This window comes from Antedon mediterranea, chromosome 3 (genome assembly GCF_964355755.1).
Source record: "Antedon mediterranea chromosome 3, ecAntMedi1.1, whole genome shotgun sequence".
Classification (NCBI taxonomy): domain Eukaryota; kingdom Metazoa; phylum Echinodermata; class Crinoidea; order Comatulida; family Antedonidae; genus Antedon; species Antedon mediterranea.
This window is the reverse complement of record NC_092672.1, coordinates 26,060,480-26,087,015: the sequence shown is the minus strand read 5'-3', so window position 1 is coordinate 26,087,015 and position 26,536 is coordinate 26,060,480. Positions and strand designations below refer to the sequence as shown.

The following is a 26,536-nucleotide window of genomic DNA, read 5'->3' as shown; positions in this document are numbered from 1 at the left end:
TTCCTAGACTAGTTAAGGTAAACACACATTTGGATGTTTGTGTAAATCTTGCTCGTTTTTGATATATTTTTTATGTTTATGTTACTGGACGCAATTCAGTTTTGTACTGCCATGTCTTTGTTTTTAATAAACCAGAATAAATAAATAAACATTAGTACAGTGAGCTCATAGCTCATAAGTTTTAAAGAAATTATCTCTATTTTTGAAAATTACTTTTTAGCATTGTATTTGATTTTGTTAGCAAAATAGCATTACAATTGGGCCTGTGTGGTTGTTGAGAACCCTCTACACCAAAATATAGGCTAGATATACTCGACATTATAAAGATTATCAGAGGCTGTACTACAGAACATCTACACCATTGAATTATTTAAAAGTAAAACAAACTAAAACTTATAAGATATTCAACAAACCTGAAACCTGTACATCTCAGCACTTCTGACATTATTATCAACAGTGCCTCCAAACACGTACAGTGCATTACATATGACACTGGCTGCATGGAAGACACGCCCACTTGGCTTCTACACATTAAAAATATAATATAAAAGCATTACTTTTTAAACTAGAATGGCACTCTGAGAGCGCATACTTCCAACTACTGTAAAATGCTCCTACATAAGATTTTACCAAAAAACAAAACAAAAAACTTTTTGTTATTTGTGTTTTAATGCTGTGTGTGATAATTTCACTACAACCATGTGTATGTGAATTTGGTGTAATAGTTATGTAACCAGCCTTCAACTAAGAAACTAACTTCTGAAAATTGTCTCCTATCTTTAACTAACAGGTATGAAAATAATACAAAAAAGTGGTCCAGAATTGGGACCCTGGTCCGGATTGCCTCCAAAATTTAATGTAGTGGTCCTTGACCACATATCTATCTGTATTTTGGTAAAGATCTTGCAATAAGTTTTTGAGTAATCCTGTTAACAGACAGACACGTGCGATCAAATGCGGAGGTAAATAAGTACAATCGAAAACTATATGAAATAGGAAAAGGTAACACCTTTCAAAAGAGAATTGCAGTTACTGTACCTGACTGTCAGAAGATGGTGTAATAACCTCCCATGTCTCAGAATCCATGTCATAACTATAAAAAAAAAACACACACATTAACGATAATATATTGCTGACTTTGTTTTACTTAATTTGTATCAATATTAATTCCACTGAAAAATTCTTAAAATCAGGAAAGAGTGAAAATTCACATCATTGCTTACAATAATGTGTATATTTGCCCAGGGAAGTTCACTCTTCTCTAATCTGCCAATGAACTGAACATAATAATATTGATTATAATTAATTAATGATTATCTTAAACTCTATTGAGTTGCCATTAATTGCCTATTAACCCAATTACCCAGGTTTTAATTAGTTTATCTTATACAATGGACATTACAGTATCTGAATGATAATGTTTCAAACAGGAAGTCACACATCTTGTCATTTGCACTTATAATATTAGAGTAGCTGTCATTATGAACACTAACATGGGTGCCTTGGGACTGCTGTAATGAGCTTTATATAGGCCATCATTACAGAGGCTGACAGGATGTCTGGGCCATATATAAATGGGTTTTATGTAGCCCAATAATATATCTCTTTGCTATGATGTCTCAGAATAGAACATTTCAACTGAATTAAATGTTCCTATATATGGGCAAATACCAAACTTAATCATGGTAGTGCAGTGTGTGACATAGTTAGGTTTGATGGTGTCTAGGACCAACGAAACATCGCAAATAAAAATATTCTTATTGTTGTATGTGGCAGAGAAAATCCTAGAACTTCAATTATTGTAAACACAGTGATCTTACCAAGACAATTCACTAGGCTGTGTGTTATCAGCTGCTCCACCAAACACATACAAGTGTCTATCGTGGGCTACCATGATGTGTCCGTATCGCCGTTGAGGTGCAGCTGGTGCTCCTTTTAAGATGTGGTCTGAAGGTATTTTCCTCCATCTTAAATTAAAAAAACCAATCTTTTATTACCAATCACACAATTTACCAACATTACAGAACATAGTGAAATGTAGTTCACTGATTGTAAACAAGTATAAAATTTAACTTACGTTTCAAGTCAATCAATGAACTACATATCAATATACTAATCGAAACCAGAGAAAAATATGTTTTCACTATTATATATTACACAACATAAATTAAACAAAAAGAAAAGAAAAACAAAACTAAAGACTGAGATATATATTTCACACAGTAGACTAGAAATTAATAAAAGATCAATTTTTATTGAAGGACCAACTTACTGGAATAAACTCCAGTCTACCCTAGAACAAAATCACATGACCTCACTCCCTATGCTAAAGTACAATATTAAAAAGATGATATTTGAAACATATTGCTAGCTACTATTGCTACTGCAAAATTGGGGTTGTAAACATTTAGCTTAATATCACTTTGTTGTGTTTGTGTTTTTTTCTTTTTCTGTCTCAAAATGTCTTTTTTTGTTAATGTAATGCGTCCGTATAATATGTTTTATGTTTATGCTTAGGACTACAAAGACAAGCCCCTTTGGCTTCTGTGTATCTTAACCCATAAACTTTGTAAAATATTGAATATTGAATAAATGTTGCATGATGATAGGCAGGGACACAAAAATGAACTGAATCACTTGCAAATCCAACCGTAGCCATCAGCGCAAGTGGTCTTGAGGTATGGATGCCAGGCTAGTTCTGCCATCTGAACCACTGAGAGAGTGTGAACACTTGAAAATGCACCTTCTATTCTACTCTTTTAAAACACATCTTTTTAGTTTGTAATTAAGCATTTTGGGACAATATGAATCTGTTGATTGTTAAAAGCGCAATATAAATACATTAACATTGCAATAAGGCCATTCCACTGTCTTAAAGCTCAGATACAGGCATGCATTTTAAATATAATATTTGGTTAATTGTACATAAATCAAATATTTGTAAGAGAAATCAAGACGAAAAAACATGAATTTCCCTTAATATGGTCAAATACAAAATTTGGCAAAATTATTCCATAAAAACCAGGAAGACTTTTTTTCAGTAGTTAGGTAACCTAATGTAATAACATCTGGTGACTCCCTAGACGGTAAAAAAAGATGGTGAATATACAGTGGATAATTTTTTTTATAGCAAGAAAATAAAAATCTGAAGTTGAATAAAAATATCAGAAATGTAATATTCAAGTTATATTACCTATATTTAGTCATCTGATAAAATTTTTTACCACACCGTTTATTTTTCATTTTTTTCTTTTTAAAATGCCTCTCTATTTACAAAATTTGTGTACAAAAGAATAGAGATTTTACTGTGTAATTTGAACTATCCCCACACTGATAAGAAAGTGCTTATGTTCAACAAGCTCCTGTAACACAAATAAAATCTAAAAAATTATGAAACAGGGGAAACTATAGATCGATAATTATTGGAATGTATGATCAATATAAATGTTTTGGCCTTTAAATGCTTGACCACTCATTCTTCCAAAACAAACTTCACAATACAAACTATCTCTGTTGCATCGTCAAGAAGAAAAAAGAAAAAAAACCAATGAATTTACCTTCTTTCCTTGAAATAGAATTGATATAGACTGTTTGTGATCTTAGCTCCACTTTGACCTGAGAAGACATACATGGAATCACCAGACACAGCAACTGGGAAATTACAGCATGTTGGTGGATGATCTCCACTTTGTTGTACCTACAAGAACAAAATATTGAGTTTTTTAAAATTAAAGCCCATTGTTTAAAGCCCGCTTTCAACTATACATATTATACTAGTTTTTGTGATTTTATATGAGTTTTAGCCCCTCTGTCCTTTATTTAACAAAATCTTTTGGGCTTCAGAAGAGTTCCTTTTTGTCTTCGTCATTTTTTACCTGATTTGTCTTTTGTTATGTTGTTTGACAAATTAAAAATGTATTCAAGTATGCAGTATACAGTATATTGTTTATTTACTTTACATAAATACTTATGTTATGGTATATACCATGGACCTATAAATTAGGTCCATGGTAGGCCTATATACATTGCAGTAGGGAAGAGTGAAATTACATTCTCATTCTTCCCTGATTACAATTACATACAGTATACAAAATTACATCAACCAAAAAGATAACAAGTAAAAATAAGAAAAAGAAGAATATTTATACTGTATAAAAGTTTATATAATGATGGTGATCAAAATGTATTTATTAATAATAAAATTTGGTCTGGAATTACCAAACATAGGTTAGTTAGTTTAACGGTTGATCCTGTTGTTAGTGTCCGGGGAAAAAGTGAAAATGGCTGCACACATACTGTTAATGAGTGAGTTTTTACAAAGTCTAGGTTTAAGCATGGAGACATTATTTTCCATGGTTTAATGTACCTCATATTACTGGGTTTTTATTCAGCTAATATATTGTTAACCATATTTCGCAATGATATAACTACTGTAAAATCTATGATTGAAGTAATCTATATAAATTTATGTAAGGGCAAAATTTGGTAAATCATGCGTTTCTTCTGGAATTTTTACTCGACGGTACAGTAAATAAAGTTGGTTCATGTTCTGATTTCAACCACCTAATTGTAACCCTGTTTACTAATTAAGTTGAGTGAGATAATTAGATATTGACGAATTGAGGTTCAACAAACAACCTTGTGAGGAGTGAATTAACAGCCGGGAGCATTGAACTGTTTAAATTGGGAATGGCATGGTATCATTACACAATCATCCGGGCTTGACGTAAAGTAGGATTAACCTAGTATCCGTGTATCCACCAGGAAAACATGTGGATTACCTGTCTACATCCTTTTAAACTAGAATACCTTTCTAGAAAAAAAAATTTAAAACACTGTATGCTCAAGGAAAAGTTAATATGTTTATAATGATAATTGTAAAAAAAAATTACTTTTGTTCTTTATATTTTTATTACCATATGTGCAATTCCAATCAGCTTTTACATAATTTGTATTTTTTACTTATATTCTTATACGTATAATTGTAATTTTTTGGCTGCTGGTGTGTAAATTTTATACCATAATAAAAACTTAAATTAAAACTTAAAACTAAAAATATCAAAGATATTAAAGATTGTCCCCCAAAAATAAAGATTAATAAAATCAGACTTTCAATAGATTATTTTGTAGTTCATTTCCGTAGCCAAAAAAATGGAAAAAATTAATAGTTTCACTTATAAAATGACAAAATAAATGGTTAAATTCAACGAAAAACCCATTGGCTAGCAGCCAATTTGACTAATTTGCTTTAAATTACAGTTTTTTAGGTAAATACATATTTTACAGTTTTTTTCGATCCAATTTTTAGTCAAAGTGGATAATTGGCATATTAAAAAAAAAATCAAGAATTATTTTTGCAGTGGGACAATACATCTTTAAGTTTTTCAATAGTCTAGCTCACGATATAATCTTCATTGAAATTTGTATAATTTATAAGTTGAATTCTTCGATCTGTGTGAAAACACCTTCTCAACCGTGACGAGTTGTAAACAATCCTAATTAGCGTATGCATAATGCATACTCGTGTTTTGAAATCTTTGTTTACTTTCGCTCGCGACGATTTTCCAGACGAAATGTAATCAAATTAATTTACCTGTTAATTACGTAAACTTGTTGTTTTTGGCTCGAATTTTCGACTTAAAGTGAATAACTTTAATATTACTTTGATATGGCCAATTTAAATTTAGAATATTTTGACCTTAATTTTTTTGTGTTTCAAGGGACAATACATCTTTAACAATACTAAATATCAGTGATGTCATGATGGACATGTCGCTGATTGGCTAAAGATCAATTAGTCCACGAGAGATGGAAACCTGGAAATTCCAAAATATCTATATTCGGATACACATAATACTGTATAGCCATATTGCACACTGTAAACAGTATAGGCTACATACATAGAATCTTTGCAGATATCAGATCAAACTTGGGTAAAAACATGGATGTAGAACCTGGATTATGTTGGAGATGTGAGAAGGGAAACGCAACAAAGAAATGTAGTGAATGTAAGATTGGAGAATATTGTGGAAAACAGTGTATGGAACGTGACAAGCTGAGACATAAAGCAGAATGTGACATGCTGAATGAAAACAATGAGTGTGCATATTGTCACACAAAGACAAAATGCAAAGTGGTAAAACATTTTTATTTAATTTTTATCCCTTGCCAATCAACGGTGATTATTATTAATATTATAGTTAACATGTTCTCATTATAGGTCAGCTGGAATCAAAGGGAAGAAAAACCATGTGTTGATCTGGGCCTCTGTGGTTAAATAAATTTGAGTTGAATTGAATTGAGGTAATTTGTATGGAGTACCACCAGATACATTTCTGATCATATCTTATTTAATCAAAATCATCTTGATTGAGTGCTATAGGCTTAGGCTAGTTCTCCTCAACATCTTTACTCAACTAAATCTAGAGGGTTATTTTTTGTGGTAACATTCGTCAGTTAATGATGCTCTGTACAAAATAACCAAAGTTAATTTGATAAAAAAGCACATGCATCTGCCAGTGGTGGCGACAGCATGGCCTTTGACCCCTCCATCAGGCAAATCCTGGCGCAACAACAGGCATCTGCTGATCGCTAGTATATCATCGTGCCAAACAGTTTGAAGTGGTAAAGACCATTAACATTTTGCTAAGGTCACTTTCAATTAAAGTCGGCTGTGATGCTGAGGTAAATGTTTCTTGTATTTTCATGTTTTTTAGACGCAAATCTGGTCACCCAAGAAAGATACCCTTATAGCTATAGGCTACTCAATAAATACTAGAAAAAATTGTCTAAACAAGTTTAAAAAAAAACCCATTTAATTAAGATCCAAGGAGAGTCGTACACTGCACGATTGTACAAAATACATATGATAGTCATAATCAGTAGTTTTAAGATCATTAAAGTCATACAGTAAAGATTCTTTTAATGATATACTATCTAATGTTGATTGGACACCAGTGCATACAAGTACCGATGTAAATATTGCCTGGTCATATTTTAAGAATCTATTTATAAGTGCTATTGATAAAATCGCATCCTCAAGGAAAGTACGTATTAAACAACGGACTAAACCTTGGATGAATGTTGATATTTTGGAGAAGATCCACCTATAGAGATAAGTTTCTTGGGCTCTTAAGCAGAGAACGGATTACTATTATGAATATAAGAGCCTCAGAAATAGTGTTCAGAGAGACATAAAGAATGCCAAAGCGGATTATTTTAACACCCAGATTGAAGAAAACATTAATAAAAACAACTCCCAATGCCTCTGGAATACATTGGAGAAACTTGGATATAGTTCTAAGAAAACTACTAATGGAATTACTGTACTGGAGATAAACGGAAATGTATGTCATGATTCTAAGACTGTTGCTTCCAAGTTCAACAATTTCTTTACTTCCGTGGCTTCTTCTTTAGCATCTCAACTCCCAATATTTGGCAATTATTCAATTGCTTCCGAGAAATTTCAAGACTTTCAACGTAAGTTTTATAAGACAGCCCCCTCTAAATTTGTTCTTGCCATGGTTGATGATGAATTCGTTGAGAAGGAACTGCAAAGTTTTAATCCTAACAAAGGAATAGGTTTTGACGGTATATCAGCACAATTTTTAAAAGACGCCGTTACTCAAATAACTGGGCCAATCAAACACATCATTAACCTTTCAATTACTTCTAACATTTATCCAGAAGAATTCAAAATTGCCAGGGTAAAGCGCCTTTATAAGAAAGGGAACCGTCTTGATGTAAATAATTACCGGCATGTCAGCGTTTTAAATATTGTTTCAAAAGTTCTAGAACATTCTATTTATGTTCAATTTAAAAGATACTTGAACGACAACAACCTTCTTAACGTTAGTCAATCTGGATTTCGCGCTGGTCATTCTACCTACACTTGTTTAATTGACCTTAAAAGAGAACACATCTAGAGGTCTTTACACTGGTATGGTGTTGTTAGATATACGCAAGGCGTTTGATTCGGTTGACCACGCTATACTTAATGGAAAGTTATCTGCAATAGGTGTCGACAAAACAGACTGGTTTTCCTCATACCTTTCCGGAAGGAAACAGTATGTTGAAATCAACCGCGAAAAATCTTCTATTGAAGACATTACGCATGGTGTCCCACAAATATTTTGGGGCCACTGCTTTTTTTGGTATATATTAATGATATGGCAATTAGTATTAATTCACTGTGTACTTTACGCCAATGCTGATGATAGTGCCATTACATTTTCTCACTCTGATCCAAAGGTAATCAAAGAGGTTCTAAGTAAAAACATATCGTCATGTTAGGAATGGTTGGCAGATAATAGGTTATCCTTGCATGTTGGAAAGACAGAAGCAATACTATTTGAATCAAAAAGAAAAGTTAAACATGTTGAATCATTTAAGATAATTTGTAAAGGTCAAGTGATTGAAAGTAAAACAAGTGTAAACTATTTAGGAATTGTAATTGATCATAATGTCACTGGGAACAACTTTGCTCAATCAGTCTATAAAAAGGCTAATTCCAGTATAAAATATCTTTGGTGTCAATCCCGGGGGGGTCACTTGTATATAAACCAAACAGTGGGGTGCAGCAGCCACTTCAAGACATGAGGCACTTGCGCTACCTGTTTTACTGAAAAATACTACGGACTTGAACTACCATTTACCAAATAAAAATCCAGTTTTCTCTAAAAAGACGGCAAAAACAAGGCCACGCCAGAGAGGGGGAAATATTTGTACTGGTTCCCGGCATGATCTGCGCATGGCCAAAGAGACCGTTCATGGCAAAATCACGAACGTGTTTTGACAAATTGACAAGTTTATCGCTCGTCCGCGCGGTACATGACGACGATATCAAGAGTCAAGAGTGGTCACAGTTGAATGATTTTGTCCTAGGCTATGTTTCGTGTTCTTTCTGCTGATGCGAAAACTCTAGGCCTATTCATGGAGGTATAAATTCAAAGGTATTTAGCGATGGGCTTATATAGCCGGGCTTATAGCATCCATTATGCTAAAATACCTGCAAAATTTGGCGATAAATCGTGACATTTTGACACGGGTGAGTGGGCCAGGGACTTAAACTACTAATTTCACCCTGTCATTTCCCACACTTGTGCTACCAACTCTCCATAATTTCCCACACTTGTGCTACCAGGCCCTCGAAAATATACCCGTAAATGCGGCACCTCCCCGTATGGAAATATTTAAGAGTGACCCCCCCGGGGTGTCAATCCCCTTTTATCAACAAACAGTCACGAAAACTGTTAGATATAGCGCTGGTACAGCCTTTACTAGATTATGCCTCACCAGCTTGGTTTAATGGAGTTAACAAAAATGTTAAACACAAATTACAAACCATTCAAAATAAACTAGTAAGATTTATTGCAAAGTTGGAACCCAGAGCCCATGTTGGCTACTCTGAACTCACTACACTTGGTATGCATAATATAGAAAATCGTGTAAAACATCTGTGTCTTAGGCATGTTTTCAATATCTTTAATAAAACGTGTCCGGATTATTTAAGCTCACACTTCACACGTATTAGTGATACGCATGGATACAATACAAGGCACAGTAACACAAATTTTAGAGTTCCTCATGGTAATGTACATAATAAATTTTATTACAATAGTATAAAATATTGGAATGCACTTCCTATTAATATTAAAAATTGCAATACTTTAAATAGTTTTAAATATAATGTAAAATCACTTTTATCTGAAGGAATACCTGTGTAACAGTTTTGTACAGTATTTTATATATTTTTAACTTTAGGCAATTGTATTAGGTGCCATTAAACGTTTAAACATTGCAATATTTTAACTACATTTTAAATTTTAAATATGTAAAATCACATTTTATCAAAATACTGTGTAATCCTTATCATGTTTACTGTACAATTTTTAAACCTTTTAGTAGTCATAGGGCGCTTTAAGTGCAATTATCAGTGTTATTTTTATGTCTGAGGACCCCAATGGAAATAAGTTTTCTTTTAAACTTTCTTGGGTTATTCCTCGGTTCATTCTATTAATATTGTTATCTTGTGCTTTTTTTCTGTTATGTTTGTCTTTGTATTTTTGAGTGAACCGAATAAAACTGTTCAACTGAACTGATTCAATCACTTTATGTTTGTTCGATGGGGTTTTATGCTTTTTGGAGGTTTGCAGGGTTTTTTGCAATTTTGTAGCTTACATGTTACATACAATTATTAATGGGGTTTGGTAATATATAAGTGGTAATATTACATAATTTTACATAACAATCTGTTACTTTTTCCTTAAGTGTACTGCCTGTAAAGAAGCCACATATTGCAAACGTGAATGTCAAGAGAAGCATTGGCCATCTCACAAACAAGAATGCAAACAAATCGGAAAGATGTTGATAGAAAGAGCAAATACGTACAGACAAGCATTTACACAAGAAGTACAACGATTGGTTGATTATCCACAATACATCGGCAACACTCTAGCTGTAGATGTACTGAAACTAGGCCGCAATGAAGCAGCACCAGACGCAGAAGGTAGAGATTCAGAATTGGCAAGAGATTACAACATCTTACTTGCAGGAGTTGGAGATTTACGTAATCTGTTACTGACAACAGCATCACTTCCAAGCAACTTCACTGGTAAGGTCGGGTTTACACTGAATGACGTTGATCCATTTGTTTTGGCAAGAAATGTACTCTTCTTGTACATTATCATAACTCAAAGTTCCAAAAAATCTATTGAAACATCAATCACAAATATCTGGTACTCACTACAACTTCCAAAAACAGATTTTCAGCTTCTTATGTCAATCCTTGATGAACTTCTCAAACATACAAAAGCAACACTGAAGGAAAAGACAAGTGGTCAACTTATTTTAGAGGAAGATGATTTCAAAATGATGAAAGAGGTCTGGAGTAAATGGAGAGAAATGGAATGTGACACTGCAAAACCAGATTCGATTAATTTATCACAACAGAGAGCAGAAATGTTCAAAAGAGATCCTCAATGTTCTGAAGGTATGTCTGAATATAAGCAGAAGATTCCAATAAGATATAGGAACTCTGCAAGTAAGTATTTTAGAGATGGTCTGTTTCTGCCACAAAATGTACACAGAAGCAAAAAAGTTGATAACCCAACCCTAACTGGACGTCCAATGGTAATTGGTGACAGCCAAATGCACACTGTATTATCACCAAGTTCATATACTTTTGTCTATTGTATCCGATCAGATGCGATGCCATTTGTTGGTTGGGATGGCATACCGGTAGTGAAGAACTTTCAACAAGATTCTATTGTTGAAATATTTCATCGATACATCTCCAGTGTTATCAAATCTGCTGTATCAATTTTCCATGCAGGAAGGATACAATGCATAATCAAGCTCAAAAACTGTAAAGATCTTCATAGAGATTATGAACCAAACTTTGAGCCTAAATTTGATCGTATTACAACTTCCAACATTGCAGACTACATAGGCATTAAAGTACTACTTTCAACATTGCGCCCTCTTCTGAGCACAACAAACAAACATGCTGTGCTCATTACAGAAACAATGAATTGGATAGTCATCTGTCCAGAAGCAAATTTGATGATCAATCAGCATCTAAATATGTCAAAAAACATGGAACTATCAGCTATAATGATCAAAGATACAGGACGACATGATATGTTTGGGAACATAATGTGTCTTTACGATTACTTTGATAGCAGTACATTTTTCCTTCGTTACTTGCGTATTCTGTTTCTTGCAACTACTGACGACTTAACGTTAAGGGACACGGTTCCAAGTTCAACAAAAGCATTCAATATGGAAGGATTTTGTCTTCGAAATTTCACAAATGAGTTAAACAAGGTTGTTCCATTTCTATATCGTGGTAACCCTAGGTTAATAAACAACAGTGTTGCACGAGAAAGATATTTGGAATGGCAACTAGATTAAGAGTGGATAACGAAATGTTCAAATCAGAATTAAGAAAAATAAAATTGTTGTTCGGGTTTGTCACAATAGAACATTGGTGTAGCGAAAAATTGCCACATTTGGTTTGATTAGAGTAGGAAATTAGAAGATGATGATTATTAAGATGAAAAAGCTATTAAGATACAGGATATCCCATGAACCTATGGGGAAAAAATACAAATAACGCGCAAAGCAAAACAATAATACATAATATATATATACTGTACTGTATAACCTGATTATTTATTCATTGATAAGTTGATTCGCTTTCAAGGTCTCTATTTATAAAATGCTCATTATATATTATACTGACAGTTATTTACAAGAAAAATAGGTGTGTATAATTTGCTTTATGAATATGATGAATAATTTGTAATTTGGGTTTTAGATTAGATAATTGGTCAAATAATATAAATAATATTGTACTGCATACATTTCATTCTTTTTTTACAAAAATAATGACTAGAAATAGTATAGGCAATTAAGTCTTTAAAACTGTATTAGGAAAATGTATTAAGTTGCAGTAAGAGGATAAGTTAAGTACCATAAATGTTTACTAACTATAGTGTAATGTACTGTATGCATGGGTTAAGAAAGTATTGTGCTATTGTGGGAATAACTATATTGGTGGTATCATGATGTATTGTGGATTCGATGGCTTTGATCTAACTCAATGGTTAACCCTTGGAGATACATTTGTGTCTTGTATTAATTAGAAGGTTGATGAAGTCTGAAGTGTATAAGAATATGAGTTATTATTACCTTATTTATTGGCTCTTTTATTTATGCACTTTAAGGTTAAAATTGTATTGAATGATTCTATTGTTTGGTCAATAAATATTAATCGATATGCTACAGAATTGCAATGTTGTTTTTTTATAGTGTTGTCAAATCACAGAAGTAAGCAAGGTTGGGCCTGGTTGAATCTGGAGGGGAAACTGTCTGGAGATCGCGGCGGGTGCTGTATATACCAGAGAGTGATGGAGTAATGATATCGGACTAGCATGTAGGCATGGGTTCGAACCTATCTGTACCATACTAACTATATCCTTAGGCAAGATGCTTTACTCTCATTGCCTCTTCCTTCGGATGGTCCTGTGTACATAGTGTACATTAAAACTTGGTACACTATTCACAAAGAGTAGGGGATTGTCTCCCAATGTGCTGATCTCGTAGGCTATTCACAAAGAGTAGGGGATTGTCTCCCAATGTGCTGATCTCGTAGGCTATTCACAAAGAGTAGGGGATTGTCTCCCAATGTGCTGATCTCGTAGGCTATTCACAAAGAGTAGGGGATTGTCTCCCAATGTGCTGATCTGGTAGGCTGCCGTAGGTCCGTGAAGGGCCTAATCTGAATTTCCTCAGATTCCAGTTAAGCTTGAGGACAAATAATAATACATTTACAGGTGGATTGAAACATCTATTCATACAAATTGTGATGCGGTAAAATGTAAACATGCAATTTTTAAGAGGTGGGTATACCATTACAACTTATCCATGTTTGAATTTAATAACTATACGATGACAAAAATTGTTGTATTCGATTTAGACTTCCACCGTTGAGTACAGTTTTTCCGTTGAGTACTTCTTTAACGGAGTATTTTGAGCGTTGAGATTGTTCTTAACGAAAAAGCTTTCGTTGTCAACGTTTTCTATTCGAATGACTTTCTGTTGAGCACAAATTTACAATTCGAATACAAAAAGTACTCAACGAATCTTTACAACGAAAGTTCCCAATCGAATACGACAATTGTTCATAGTGGCTGGGCATGTAAATGCAGAATAAAACATGATAAAAAAGCAATAAGGAAATTCTCAAAACTTTCCATCAATTCATCTAGATTCCTGAAAAAAGATCAAAATGTTGTGTGGACTTCTAAAAAAAAAATTCTTCTATTTCTTTCAACCAGCACTCTAAGTTTAAGTTCCATAACATATATTTACATATTCTGACATAAAAGAAGATAATAAATTAAAAAGCAATAACAAAATTATATGAGGTCAGAGTTTGAAGGCAGATGCCCTGGAAGTTAAAAAAAATGCCTTGTGGCAGGCGAGCCTTAAAAAAAAAAATTAAATAAGAATGAATAAAAGAATAAAAAAAACTGAATGGAAGACAAATGGAGTCAACTGAGTTACTATAATTTAGAAGAGATATATTTTTTATTGTTTAAAAATACATTCTTTTCTCATAACCTTTTAACAATAAGGGTTATCAAATAGGCCTACACTACTACTAATAAGTCCAGAAAGAGTGATAAATACATTTACATACAAACTATGCAACATTATAATTTGACATAAAAAAGATGTATTTATACAACTTTTTCACAGATTTTTATGCTAAAGCAGTTTTTATAATATACAATGTTAACGTTATATTTGTATACAATTTGAATGTTTTTTACTTGATTTTTTATACTTTTTATGTTGTTTGTATGTTTTGTATATTAATAATAAGTTTTCTATAGGCCTTGAACTTTTTAAATGTTTTTATTGATATTCTGTTTTATAATCAGCAACTGATTTTGTTTTTGTACCTGTTGGTAAAAACACAATAAGATCTTGAACTTAAACTTGTATCCCCCAAACCATAAAAAACAAAGATGAATAACATCAAACATTAGGCCTTTTGGTTTTATTAAAGTAACTATTTCAATTTCCAAAATGAATAATGATGTTACTTTTTAAAGTAAAATGTTTTAAAACCAGAATCCCTTGTAACATGGTGGAACCAAACCTTATTGAGTGACACAGATAATAAACAAAATCCTTTACTCTCCCTGTAATAAACAACTACTGTAATAGTCAGTTGGTGAATGTGCTATCAACTGACCTTGTTTCCTTTTTTTTTTTTTTTTTCAATGATGTCATCAATCTGGAAATTCCAAGATATTTATATTTAGAAAAACTAAGACAAAGAACTCAAGACACACTTACTACACATATGCAATTTTTACAGATATTAAATCAGAATAAAATTTAGTTATAAACATGGATGTTGAACCTGGATTATGTTGGAGATGTGAGAAGGGAAAAGCAACAAAGAAATGCAGTGAATGTAAGATTGGAGAATATTGTGGAAAACAGTGTATGGAACGTGACAAGCTGAGACATAAAGCAGAATGTGACATGATGAACGATAAAAAGGAGTGTGCATATTGTCACACAAGGACAGAATGCAAAGTGGTAAATGTTGATAATTTACCTGCATGACTAAAAACATAATTCACTAAATTATAAAAAAAAATAAAAAATCTGCTTGTTATACAAAATTTTCTACTACGGAAGCCATCTTGTACAGATGACAATTGTTGTGACCAGCCAAGTGTAAGATACAAAAATTCATGATCAGGGGTTGAAACAAATTGTAGGTCCCAGATATTGCAACTAAACTTTAAAAATATCAATACAATAAGACTGTACCATAAATCTTCTAATTGTAACTAACCCTGGATTATTATTCTTTTATTGTTTTTAGGGTGGGTTACTATTAGAAGATGGGTTACTATTAGAGTAGTGGGTTACTATTTGAGTAGTGGGTTACTATTACTAATCTTAAATTAGGCACCTGAAAACAGTAACCCATCCCCAACTTTTCCGGTTAGCAACTCATAGCAAAATAATAAAACAGTACAAATAAACAAATTTGGTTGAACTGTAACTTTATTTTATAAACTCAAAAACACTCAATCCTCCCTCACTCCTAAGATCAACATGCATTCTCCTTATTTTCAAAAATATGGCTACATCATAGTTGTTGTGACTCTAATAGTAAACCCATGGGTTAGTAGTGGGTTATTATTATTATACATTGACTTATAAGGTGGGTTACTATTAGAAGGTGGGGTTACTATTAGAGTAGTGGGTTACTATTAGAAGGTGGGGTTACTATTAGAGTGTGGGTTACTATTAGAAGATTTATGGTATGGCTTAATTTATATACCGACGGCGGCCAATGTACAGTAAAAATTGCATGAATTATGACTAAATGGCATCCGTAGCATGAAAACTATAATTCCAAATTGTGGTAGGACCATCATCACAGAGGTCAAATGGAAGACAAATTTACTGTATCTTGTATTTTCTATGTTTTGGATGCAAATCTATAACTTTCATTTCTGTGGCCTATTAATAGAAAGATAACCCTTCCATTATGAATAAATAATAATAAACAATAGAACAAAATATGACATGCTTTCCCATGCGTTTAAATGAGGTTTGGTAATATATAAGTGGTAGTACTGCATAAACACTTACTTTTTCCTTAAAGTGTACTGCCTGTAAAGAAGCCACATATTGCAAACGTGAATGTCAAGAGAAGCATTGGTAATCTCACAAACAGGAATGCAAACAAATCAGAAAGATGTTGATAGAAAGAGCAAACAATTATAGACTACAATTTCAGTTACACCAAGGAATGCAAAGATTGGCTGATTATCCACAATACATCGGCAACACTCTAGCTGTAGATGTACTGAAACTAGGCCGCAATGAAGCAGCACCAGATGCAGAAGGTAGAGATTCAGAATTGGCAAGAGATTACAACATCTTACTTGCAGGAGTTGGAGATTTACGTAATCTGTTACTAACAACAGCATCACTTCCAAGCAACTTCACTGGTAAGGTTGGGTTTACACTGAATGACGTTGATCCATTTGTTTTGGCAAGAAATGTACTCTTCTTGTACATTATCATAACTCAAAGATCAAGAGAATCTAGTGAAACATCAATCACAAATATCTGGTATTCACTACAAATTCCAGAAACAGATTATCAGCTTCTGATGTCAGTCCTTGATGAACTTCTGAAACATACAAAAGTTACACTAAAGGCCAAGACAAGTGGTCAACTTATTTTAGAGGAAGATGATTTAAAAACGATGAAAGAGGTCTGGGGTAAATGGAGAGAAATGGAATGCGACACTGCAAAACCAGATTCAATTAAGTTATCACAACAGAGAACAGAAATGTTCAAAAGAGATCCTCAAAGTTCTGAAGGTATAAAGGAATATACCCAGAAGATTCCATTAAAATACAGGAACTCTGCAACTAAGTACTTTAGAGATGGTCTGTTTCTGCCACAAAATAAACGTAGAAGCAACTTTGATAACCCAACCCTAACCGGCCGTCAAAGGGAATTTACTGTTACCCAATTGTACACTCAATCGGCACCAAGTTCAGTCCGTTTTGCATATTGTATTCGATCAAGTGCGTTGCCATTTCTTTGTTGGGATGGCATAGCAGTAGAGAAGAGCTTCCAACAAGATTCCATTGTTGAATTATTTCATCAATACATCTCCAGTGTTATCAAATCTGCCTCATCAATTTTACAGGAGGGTAGGATACACTGCATAATCAAGATTAAAAACTGTACAGATCTTCACAGGGATTATGTACCAAACTTTGAGCCTAAATTTGATCGTATTACAACTTCGAACATTGCAGACTACATAGGCATTAAAGCACTACTTTCAACATTGCGCCCTCTTCTGAGCACAACAAACAAACATGCAGTGCTCATTACAGAAACAATGAATTGGATAGTCATCTGTCCAGAAGCGAATTTAATGGATAAACAGCGGAATATGCCAAAAAACATTGAACTATCAGCTGTAATGATTAAAGACACAGGACGACATGATATGTTTGGAAACATAATGTGTCTTTACGATTACTTTGATACACGTAATTTCTTTCTTCGTTACTTGCGCATTCTGTTTCTTGCAACTACTGATGACCTAGCATTAGGAAACACTGTTCCAAGTTCAACAAAAGCATTCAATATGGAAGGATTTCGTCTTCGAAATTTCACAAGAGAGTTAAACAAGGTTGTTCCATTTCTATATCGTGGTAACCCTAGGTTAATAAACAACAGTGTTGCACAAGAAAGATATTTGGAATGGCAACTAGATCAAGAGTGAATAACGAAATGTTGAAATACTTCAAATCAATTTTTGCATGCTTTGCATTCATGTAGTTTAATTGACTGAATATAATAGCTCTACTAGTATTGGCTACTAGAACTAGATTCACCTCAATAGATTACGAGTGAATAAAGAAGTTGTTCAAATCAGAAAAAGAGCAATCAAAAAAGGAAAGGCAGGGGTAAAACTTAGATGAATGAACAGCATATACAGTTGGCATACAGTTTAGATGAGACCTTTAAGTGAAAAGCTCTATATCAAAATACATGTGTGCCAAATTAAGCATGTACAAATTTGACCATATACATCTCTACTTGGAGAAGAGGTCCAAAAGAGAAGTTTTTTTTTTGGATAATCACATATTTTGTGAAAGAGCTATTATATTCAGTCAATTAAACTACATGGATGCAAAGCATGCAAAAATTGATTTGAAGTATTGATTTTGAAGAAGAAAAATATCCATTTGGATACCCCTGTTTGTACTGTAGTTTCTAGAAAATAGAAAAATGGTTTATAAATAATCTTTGTAATACTGTAAATAAGATACTGTATGCAGAAATAGAAATGTGCAAAAAGTGAACCTTTTGAATAGATATTCATAGATTACAGAATCAAAGTTAGAAATTGAATTTTTGTTCTTGTCAAATATGCATGTCCTAAAATGAATGCATCATTAGAAAACACTAAGGGCGCGTTTATACAACACGCTATTACACGCATATTCTACACGCCTACGAAAAGTGTGTTGTATAACAACAAAGAGATTCCGTGTAATGAGATTTTAATTGCAAAAAAGGCTACTTGGCTGAATCCTAAAATTTGGTGGATTCCCGGTCGCCGTTACCGTGTTGGAAGTGTCCTCAGGGTATATTTTGACCTCTCGTTAAAACATGTCGTAATATCAATCATTGCTAACAAGATTGGGCCCATTTATTGCTGCTTCGCTGCCAGCAATCATCCTCCTACCACGTCTTACGCCTAGCCTAGTGGGGCCAACTCGTAGTGGTAGTAGGCCTCTATCGTTTCCCACTCCAAACAGAATAAAAAAAATAACATCGCAAAAATGGCATCTTCTTCCATAGTGTATAGATGAAACAATGAAACCCTTAAAATAACTTTTATTAATTTAAATGAACCGAGAACAAAATAAACAACAATGCAAACGTGAACGAATACAATATAATGAAAATGGTAAAAACCGCGCGAATACATCGGACAGCGAGGAGGCGACGATGATTGTTGACAACTCGGCCAATTCAAGCGCGATCAACGATTTGACCTTATCCTAGCATGCACTGCGTGTTGATGAAACTTCCGGTATAACACGGTATCGTGATTTCTAGTATAACAGCAAACGTTAAGGTGGGTTGACCTCGGTCCGAACAACACGCTAAAAATTAAAGCCGTGTTCAAATTTAGGGTGTTGTATAAACACGACCTAAGTGAATTAATAATTGTAATTTAAGGAAGTAGGAGTTGGGTGGGAATGAAACATATTTTCAGAAGAATTGGTAGAAAGATGTGTAAAGTTTTAATGCCATGGGAAAAACATAACATGGTTCTTATCTGCCGTCTTTGTGCAAAATTTTGGTCTAATCTTTGTTTTTAACAAAATAACGAAATTGACTTTTTCCCTTCATGTTAATCTAAAAGTATAGGAAACTAGGTTTACGCCTTGCGAGGTTGCAAATTGCACATAATGTATGATCTATGCCAACCTTGGGTTGATGTGGTGTAGTAAGGGTTTGTGCATATGATAATAATTTGCCTGTGAAATGTTCCCAAATCCTTCACCAAAGTGACAAGAATCAAATGTAATTTCCTAGGCCTACTGTATAAAAGCAGATAGAGGTAAAAGCATTCAATATGGAAGGATTTTGTCTTCGAAATTTCACAAATCAGTTAAACAAGGTCATCATTTGCATGTTGTGGTTACCAAGTGTTGCATGCAAAATATATTTGGAATGGCAACTCAAGAGTGAATAAAGAAATACTATAACATTTGAAGAAAAATAAAATTGTTTGTTGGGTTTTGTCACAATTAAAACTACTTGTATTGGTGTAGCAAAAGATTCCACCTACATTTTATTTTGATTAATTCATCTCATTGAGATGAAAAACAAAATAGTAAAGAGAATTATATAATGTAAACAAGAATATTTCTTACAAAAAACACTGCTTGCTTATTGTTATTGCTAAGGTCAAGTCTGGGGGTCACTTCATCAAGCCTAGATACTTCAAGTATCCTATTACAAACAAAAACTTCAATGGACTGTTTTGATAATAATTCAATGATTATCTGACAGTGAATTATAGTAATATCATGGGACTCATAAATACCAGAAATGCTTTGGGATTTGTCATTAGACTCTTTTCCCAGCCGTTTTTTGGTGGTACCTATAAATTCTAGTCGAGTTTCCATTTTAACAAAAATGTCAAAGTGTAGTCTATACTGCTGCTTGATTTCATCTAATGAATGAGTCATCTCGTGTGACTTAGCGGGCTAGAGCAGCAGCGTGAAAATAACAATAAAGGTAAAAAGACTGTAGAGATGCAGGGTATCCCATAAAAGTCCTGGTGAACTTATTTCCAATAAGGGTCTCAACAAGAAATACAAATAACAAGCAAAATAATACAGTAATACATTTTAAAATATATAATTAAACCTGGATATGAGTTAAAAATTAATTTTTAGTATTCCAATTTTGAAAAATAAAAAGGGTGGGCTTAATTTATTTCTGTGTGACATAAAGATAACATATACAAATCTAGTAACATACAGTACCAACCTGCATCAGTCAATCAAAAATCATATAAAAACTAGAAAGCCACTCAGAGAGTGCATACCTCCGCCTACTGTAAAATTCTCCTACATAAGATTTCTCCGGTAAAAAAAAAAATATATATATACATATTTGTGTGTGTCTTAATGCTGTTTGTGATTTAGGCTAATTTCACTACAAGCATGTGTATGCGAGTTTGGTGTAATGGAATATGTAACAAGCCTTTCAATTAACAATAGCTTCAGTTGACTAACAATAGAACAGCAACGCGAAAATCGAACGAGTGAATTTGAAAAGAAATAGGTTTTTTAAACTACTCGCATCAAAAAACGTGCACATTAAATCAAATTATGTTTTAAAATTACAAATCACAAATTATAACTCTTGGCTCTTGTTCAAAAATGAAGTTTTTTGGACAAGTAGTTCTCGAGACAATGCAATTTCAGTTTACTTGTTACTTTAAGACTGCTCGCCGGCATTTGAAAAATTCTGTCCTATCTTTTAACACTATATATAAAAAAGTATACTAAAAAGTGGTCCAGAATTGGGACCGTGGTCCGAAATGGTCCCCAAATTTAATGGAATGGTCCTTGACCACATATCTATCTGTACATTCATTTTGGTAAAGATCTTGTAATTACTTTTTGAGTAATCCTGCTAACAAACAAATGAAAGCACTCAGAAACTGAGTGAAGTACTTGGCAAAATATATCCACTGACTCGGAGCATGTTGAAAGATACATTTGTTTGCTTTATAGGTATTAGCTTTACATTGTTAAAATCCTGCTGGGGTTAATAATTTGTTTAAATAATTTTTTGATACAAACAACTCCGGCATTGCAACAATGACCTTTCTAAAATCAAGATTGACCAGAATAATGGTCGAGGAGTGTCTTGAAGCTGTGCCGATTTGCGGCGCCTCTGCCTTAACCCATGTAGTAAGCTTAACCGCGTGACCAGTCGACTAATATTTTGGTCCATATCAAAGAATATGTCCATGTTAAAAAAAGACAGAATGCGTGCTATTAATATATCGTACGGAAGATAAGCTTTTGAGACATGACCATGAATATATCAGTTTTCCTGAAAATCAATAGGCATGTTCTGTAAGTAATATACCTATGTACAGAATGAAATAAGGAAGGACATACGCCGGTACTAACAAAATTAATTATCAACTAACAATAGTTTAATTTGAATAACAATAGAACAGCAACGCCAAAACCAAACGGGTGAATTTGAAAAGAAATATGTTTTTTAAAACTACTCGTATGAAAAAGCCGGTACATTAAACCAATTTTTGTTTTAAAATTACAAATCAAAAATTATAATCCTTGCCTCTTGTCCAAAAATGAGGTTTTTTGGACTAGTAGTTCTTGAGAAAATGTAATTTCAGTTTACGTGTTACTTTAAGACTGCTCACCGGCTTTTGAAAATTGTCTCCTATCTTTTAACACTAGCCGGTCTGAAAATAATATCATTTTTGTTATTTGTGAAGTTATTAATAAACCAATGTTGTTGATTTTCAATAGGCATGGTCTGAAAGTATATACCTATCTACACCCAAAAATTCAGAAGGATAACTTGAAAACTGTAGGCGCTATCGTGCTAACAAACAAACAAACAAACATACAAACATACAAACAAAGTGAATACTATACTTGGCAAAATTCTTTTTGCCAAGTAACAAACAGACAGACAAACAAACAAACACACGCTACCGATTACATATACCTCCTTGGCGGAGGTAAAAAAGTTGTTATTTTTTATTAGCTCCTTCTATTGATAACATTTATATCCAATTTTTTTTTAATCAAATGACAGGAATTTATTTAAGTATTATAAGTATGATATTGTTTGGAAGGTAGGATTATAATGTTTGGTATGTGTACCTACATGTACCAGGGAACAGGATTATAGGCCTAGCTTTTGTCAGGTAGATAATACAAAGTAGAAACATGCTTTTAATATTTAAATTTGTAATTTTAATACAACTCGATTTTAGCAATTGTAAAGGGAATTGTATTCTTGTATGTTTTTAGAACTTTCTTTTATATATCACGATACACACAGCATGACAATGCAAAATTCCAAAAATCTATTTATAATTCTAAATACAAGACCGGGAACTTACAACACTGCAACATACATGTAACCTTTACAGCCCGTACATCAAACTAAAATAAGAGGTATGGATGTTGAACCAGGATTATGTTGGAGATGTGAGAAGAGAAAAGCAAAAAAGAAATGCAGTGAATGTAAGATTGGAGAATATTGTGGAAATCAGTGTATGGAACGTGACAAGTTGAGACATAAAGACAAAATGCAAAGTGGTAAGAAAAATTGATTTGACAAATTATAGAAAACAAATGTTCTCCTCCTCAAAATTAAAATAATGAATATTGTTTATGCTCCTTAATATGGAATAAAAAAATGGTATTATAAATTAAACTATATTTAACCCGCATTCCCCGTAGTATACAGACGTACTCTTGTGTGGTCGTGTTAAAATTCATCTTTTTATCTTCCAAAAGTTATTCTTTCCTTACCCTATTTTACCCTTTTATCTTTGGCAGTCTAAGCGATTTTTTGTATTGACTTGTTTCAGTGACAAGTCAGCACCCCATACTCTTCTTCAATTTATACTAAAAAATACCCCTGTAATGTTCCCTTTCAATTTTTCAGAAATGTATGCTTCCTCAAGATAAATTAGGTAAAAGTCTCCAAGCAAAATTAGGTAGACTTTTTAAAATTAATTGTATTCTATGTAACAAGTAATTTAATTTGTTTACAGTGTAATGCCTTTAAAGAAGCCACATATTGCAAACATGAATGTCAAGAGAAGCATTGGTCATCTCACAAACAGGAATGCAAACAAATAAAAAAATCAGTGAAAGAAAAAGCAGTATCTCATGCACTACAATTAGAGTTTAACAAAGGAATGAAACAAATGACTGACTATCCACAATACATCGGCTGTAGATGTACTAAAATTAGGCCGCAATGAAGCAGCACCAGACGCAGAATTGGCAAGAGATTACAACATCTTTACTTGCAGGAGTTGGAGATTTACGTAATCTGTTACTTACAACGGCATTACTTCCAAGTAACTTCACTGGGAATGTTCAGTTTACACTGAATGACATTGATCCATTTATTTTGGCAAGAAATGTACTGTTCTTGTACATTATCATAACTCAAAGATCAAGAGATTCTATTGAAACATCAATCACAAATATCTGGTACTCACTACAACTTAAAAAAACCGATTATCAGCTTCTTACGTCAGTCCTTGATGAACTTCTCAAACATACAAAAGCAACACTTAAGGACAAGAAAGTGGTCAACTTATTTTAGAGGAAGATGATTTAAAAACGATGAAAGAGGTCTGGGGTAAATGGAGAGAAATGAAATGTGACAGTCACTGCAAAACCAGATTCGATTAAGTTATCACAACAGAGAGCAGAAATGTTCAAAAAAGATTCTCAAAGTTCTGAAGGTATGAGGGAATATATACAGAAGATTCCAATAAGATACAGGAACTCTGCAAGCAAGTACTTTAGAGATGGTCTGTTTCTGCCACAAAATGAACGTAGAAACAATTTTGATAACCCAACCCTAACCGGCCGTCAAAGGGAACTTACTGGCACCAGATTGCACACTCAATCAGCACTAAGTTCAGTTAGTTTTGCCTATTGTATTCGATCAAGTGCGTTGCCATTTCTTTGTTGGGATGGCATAGCAGTAGAGAAGAGCTTCCAACAAGATTCTATTGTTGAATTATTCCATCGATACATCTCCAGTGTTATCAAATCTGCTGCATCAATTTTCCATGCAGAAAGGATACAATGCATAATCAACCTTAAAAACTGTACAGATCTTCATAGAGATTATGAACCAAACTTTGAGCCTAAATTTGATCTTATTACAACTTCTAACATTGCAGATTATACAGGCATTAAGGCTATACTTTCAACATTGCGCCCTCTCCTGAGCACAACAAACAAACATGCTGTACTTATTACAGAAACATTTAATTGGTTAGAAATCTGCCCAGAAGCAAACTTAATGGATAAACAGCGTAATATGCCAAAAAACATTGAACTGTCAGCTATAATGATCAAAGATACAGGACGACATGATATGTTTGGCAATGTTCTTACTTAAAAATAAATGAACAGCATATAGTTAGCATACTTAACATGAGACCTTTCAATGAAAAGCTCTATATCAAAATACATGTGTGCAAAATTAAGCATGTACAAATTTGACCATATACATCTGTACTTGGAGAATAGGTCCAAAAGAGTTTTAAAATGATAATCACATATTTAGCGAATGGTACTATTATGTTCAGTAAATTAAACTACATGGGTGCAAAGCATGTACAAATTTGACAAAGTATTGATTTTGAAGAAGAAAAATATCCATTTGGATACCCTTGTTTGAAAACATGTACTGTAGTTTCTGGAAAATAGCAAAGTGAATGGTTTATAAATAATCTTTGTAATAAAGAAGATATGCAGAAATAGAAATGTGTAAAAAGTGAACCTTTTGAATAGATATTCATAGATTATTGAATCAAAGTTATAAATTTAATTAGAATGTTTGTTTCTTGTCAAATATGCATGTCCTAAAATGAATGCATCATTAGAAAACACTAAGTGAATTAATAATTGTAAAGGAAGTAGGAGTTGGGTGGGAATGAAACAAATTGTCAGAAGGTAGAAAGATGTGAAAAGTTTTAATGCCATGGGAAAAAGATAACATGGTTCTTATCTGCTGTCTTTGTGCAAAATGTGGCTTTAATATTTGTTTTTTCAACAAAATACCAAAAATTGCATTGAAAAATAAAATCTTGGAAAAATTCTTTTGCTTTTAATTGTAATCTAAAAAAAAAGGATTACAAATACCCATTTTTTTTTGCCATGGCAGGCCCGTATCCAGGGGGGGTGCGTTGGGTGCAGACGCACCCCCCCAAGTCCCAAAAGGTCCACTATTTCCTCGGTTGGTATTTTTTCTTGTCTTGTTTAACTAAAGACAATATCATTATATGTATACAAAATTTACATTATCAATGGTATACAAACAAAAATATGCTAATATAAAATGAAAAAATACCGGGAATTAAATTACGGAATCTGAACTGACTACAAACTCGATGTAAAACATGCGCAGTCGATCATGTGACGACAAGCAATAGCTTAGCGCTTCATGTACGCGGTACGCGGTAAAGTGTTTGCTGGAGAAATACAGACAACTTAACGTCAGGGAACACGTGTACTTTTTGTCGGGGAATATAATATACAGTAAAAAGCGTTCGCGTTCACTTCGTAGCTAGCTTCAGCGCCTAGAAAACCGCGACGTTTCATTGACCGTGAGAGTACGTCAGAGTGATATTATGCACTTTATATGCATTCATTATTGCCAGCGATCTAACTTACTACTAAACAATAGCTAGGTACGCACTTGTCTGGCGGTATCCCTTTGTACGAATCGTTCAACGTTGGGTCGAGACGCGTGATATCAAGTTTCATCCAGGGACCAAAATGTGTAATGTGTTATTTTCCAGGCAAAGTTTACCGACGGTTACGTCGTGTACTGCGTCGACGTACGCTACACTACAGCAAAAACGAATTATGTTAATTGTTCGTTTGTTCACCAATTTTTTAATTTACAAGTAACCTTCTGTACCGTGGGGCACCTAAAATAAATTTTTCATCCATTACTAAACAAAAAAACATGCCATTTTCGCTTAGCCAACATTATAGCTATAGTTATTACATTTTCAATATCCTGTATGTCATGAATTTCTCACCACTCGGAAGTCCAGATGGTACGCATGCATACACCTGGGAGGAATAAACTTTTTTCCCCGACTGAAAAAGGTCTACGC

The 26,536-nt window shown here is 33.4% G+C and overlaps 2 protein-coding genes and 2 pseudogenes across 2 annotated transcripts in view; 3 read left to right on the top strand and 1 right to left on the bottom strand.

The window, feature by feature from the left end:
* The window catches only part of LOC140045088 (leucine-zipper-like transcriptional regulator 1), a 92,137-nt gene that overhangs the window by 9,478 nt on the left and 56,123 nt on the right, over nt 1–26,536 (bottom strand). Inside the window, exons 9-12 of the mRNA XM_072089834.1 lie at nt 3,558–3,697; nt 1,821–1,967; nt 1,039–1,093; nt 414–524 (exon numbers count right to left, since the gene is read on the bottom strand). Of these exons, the coding sequence (XP_071945935.1) occupies nt 414–524; nt 1,039–1,093; nt 1,821–1,967; nt 3,558–3,697 (453 nt within the window). The remainder of the gene's footprint in view (nt 1–413; nt 525–1,038; nt 1,094–1,820; nt 1,968–3,557; nt 3,698–26,536) is intronic.
* Nucleotides 5,905–12,793, top strand: LOC140045092 (uncharacterized). The gene is made up of 2 exons (XM_072089836.1): nt 5,905–6,136; nt 10,270–12,793. The coding sequence occupies exons 1-2, from the start codon at nt 5,942–5,944 to the stop codon at nt 11,911–11,913; spliced, it is 1,839 nt and encodes a 612-aa protein (XP_071945937.1). The 5' UTR covers nt 5,905–5,941; the 3' UTR covers nt 11,914–12,793.
* On the top strand, nt 14,909–19,875 carry LOC140045090 (uncharacterized; annotated as a pseudogene).
* LOC140043330 (uncharacterized) lies at nt 23,591–25,583 on the top strand (annotated as a pseudogene).

Coding starts and splice junctions, on each gene's coding strand:
- LOC140045092 (XM_072089836.1), top strand. CDS start 5,942: ATGGATGTAGAACCTGGATTATGTTGGAGATGTGAGAAGGGAAACGCA. Junction 6,137..10,269: donor CAAAGACAAAATGCAAAGTG/GTAAAACATTTT, acceptor TTTTTCCTTAAG/TGTACTGCCTGTAAAGAAGC.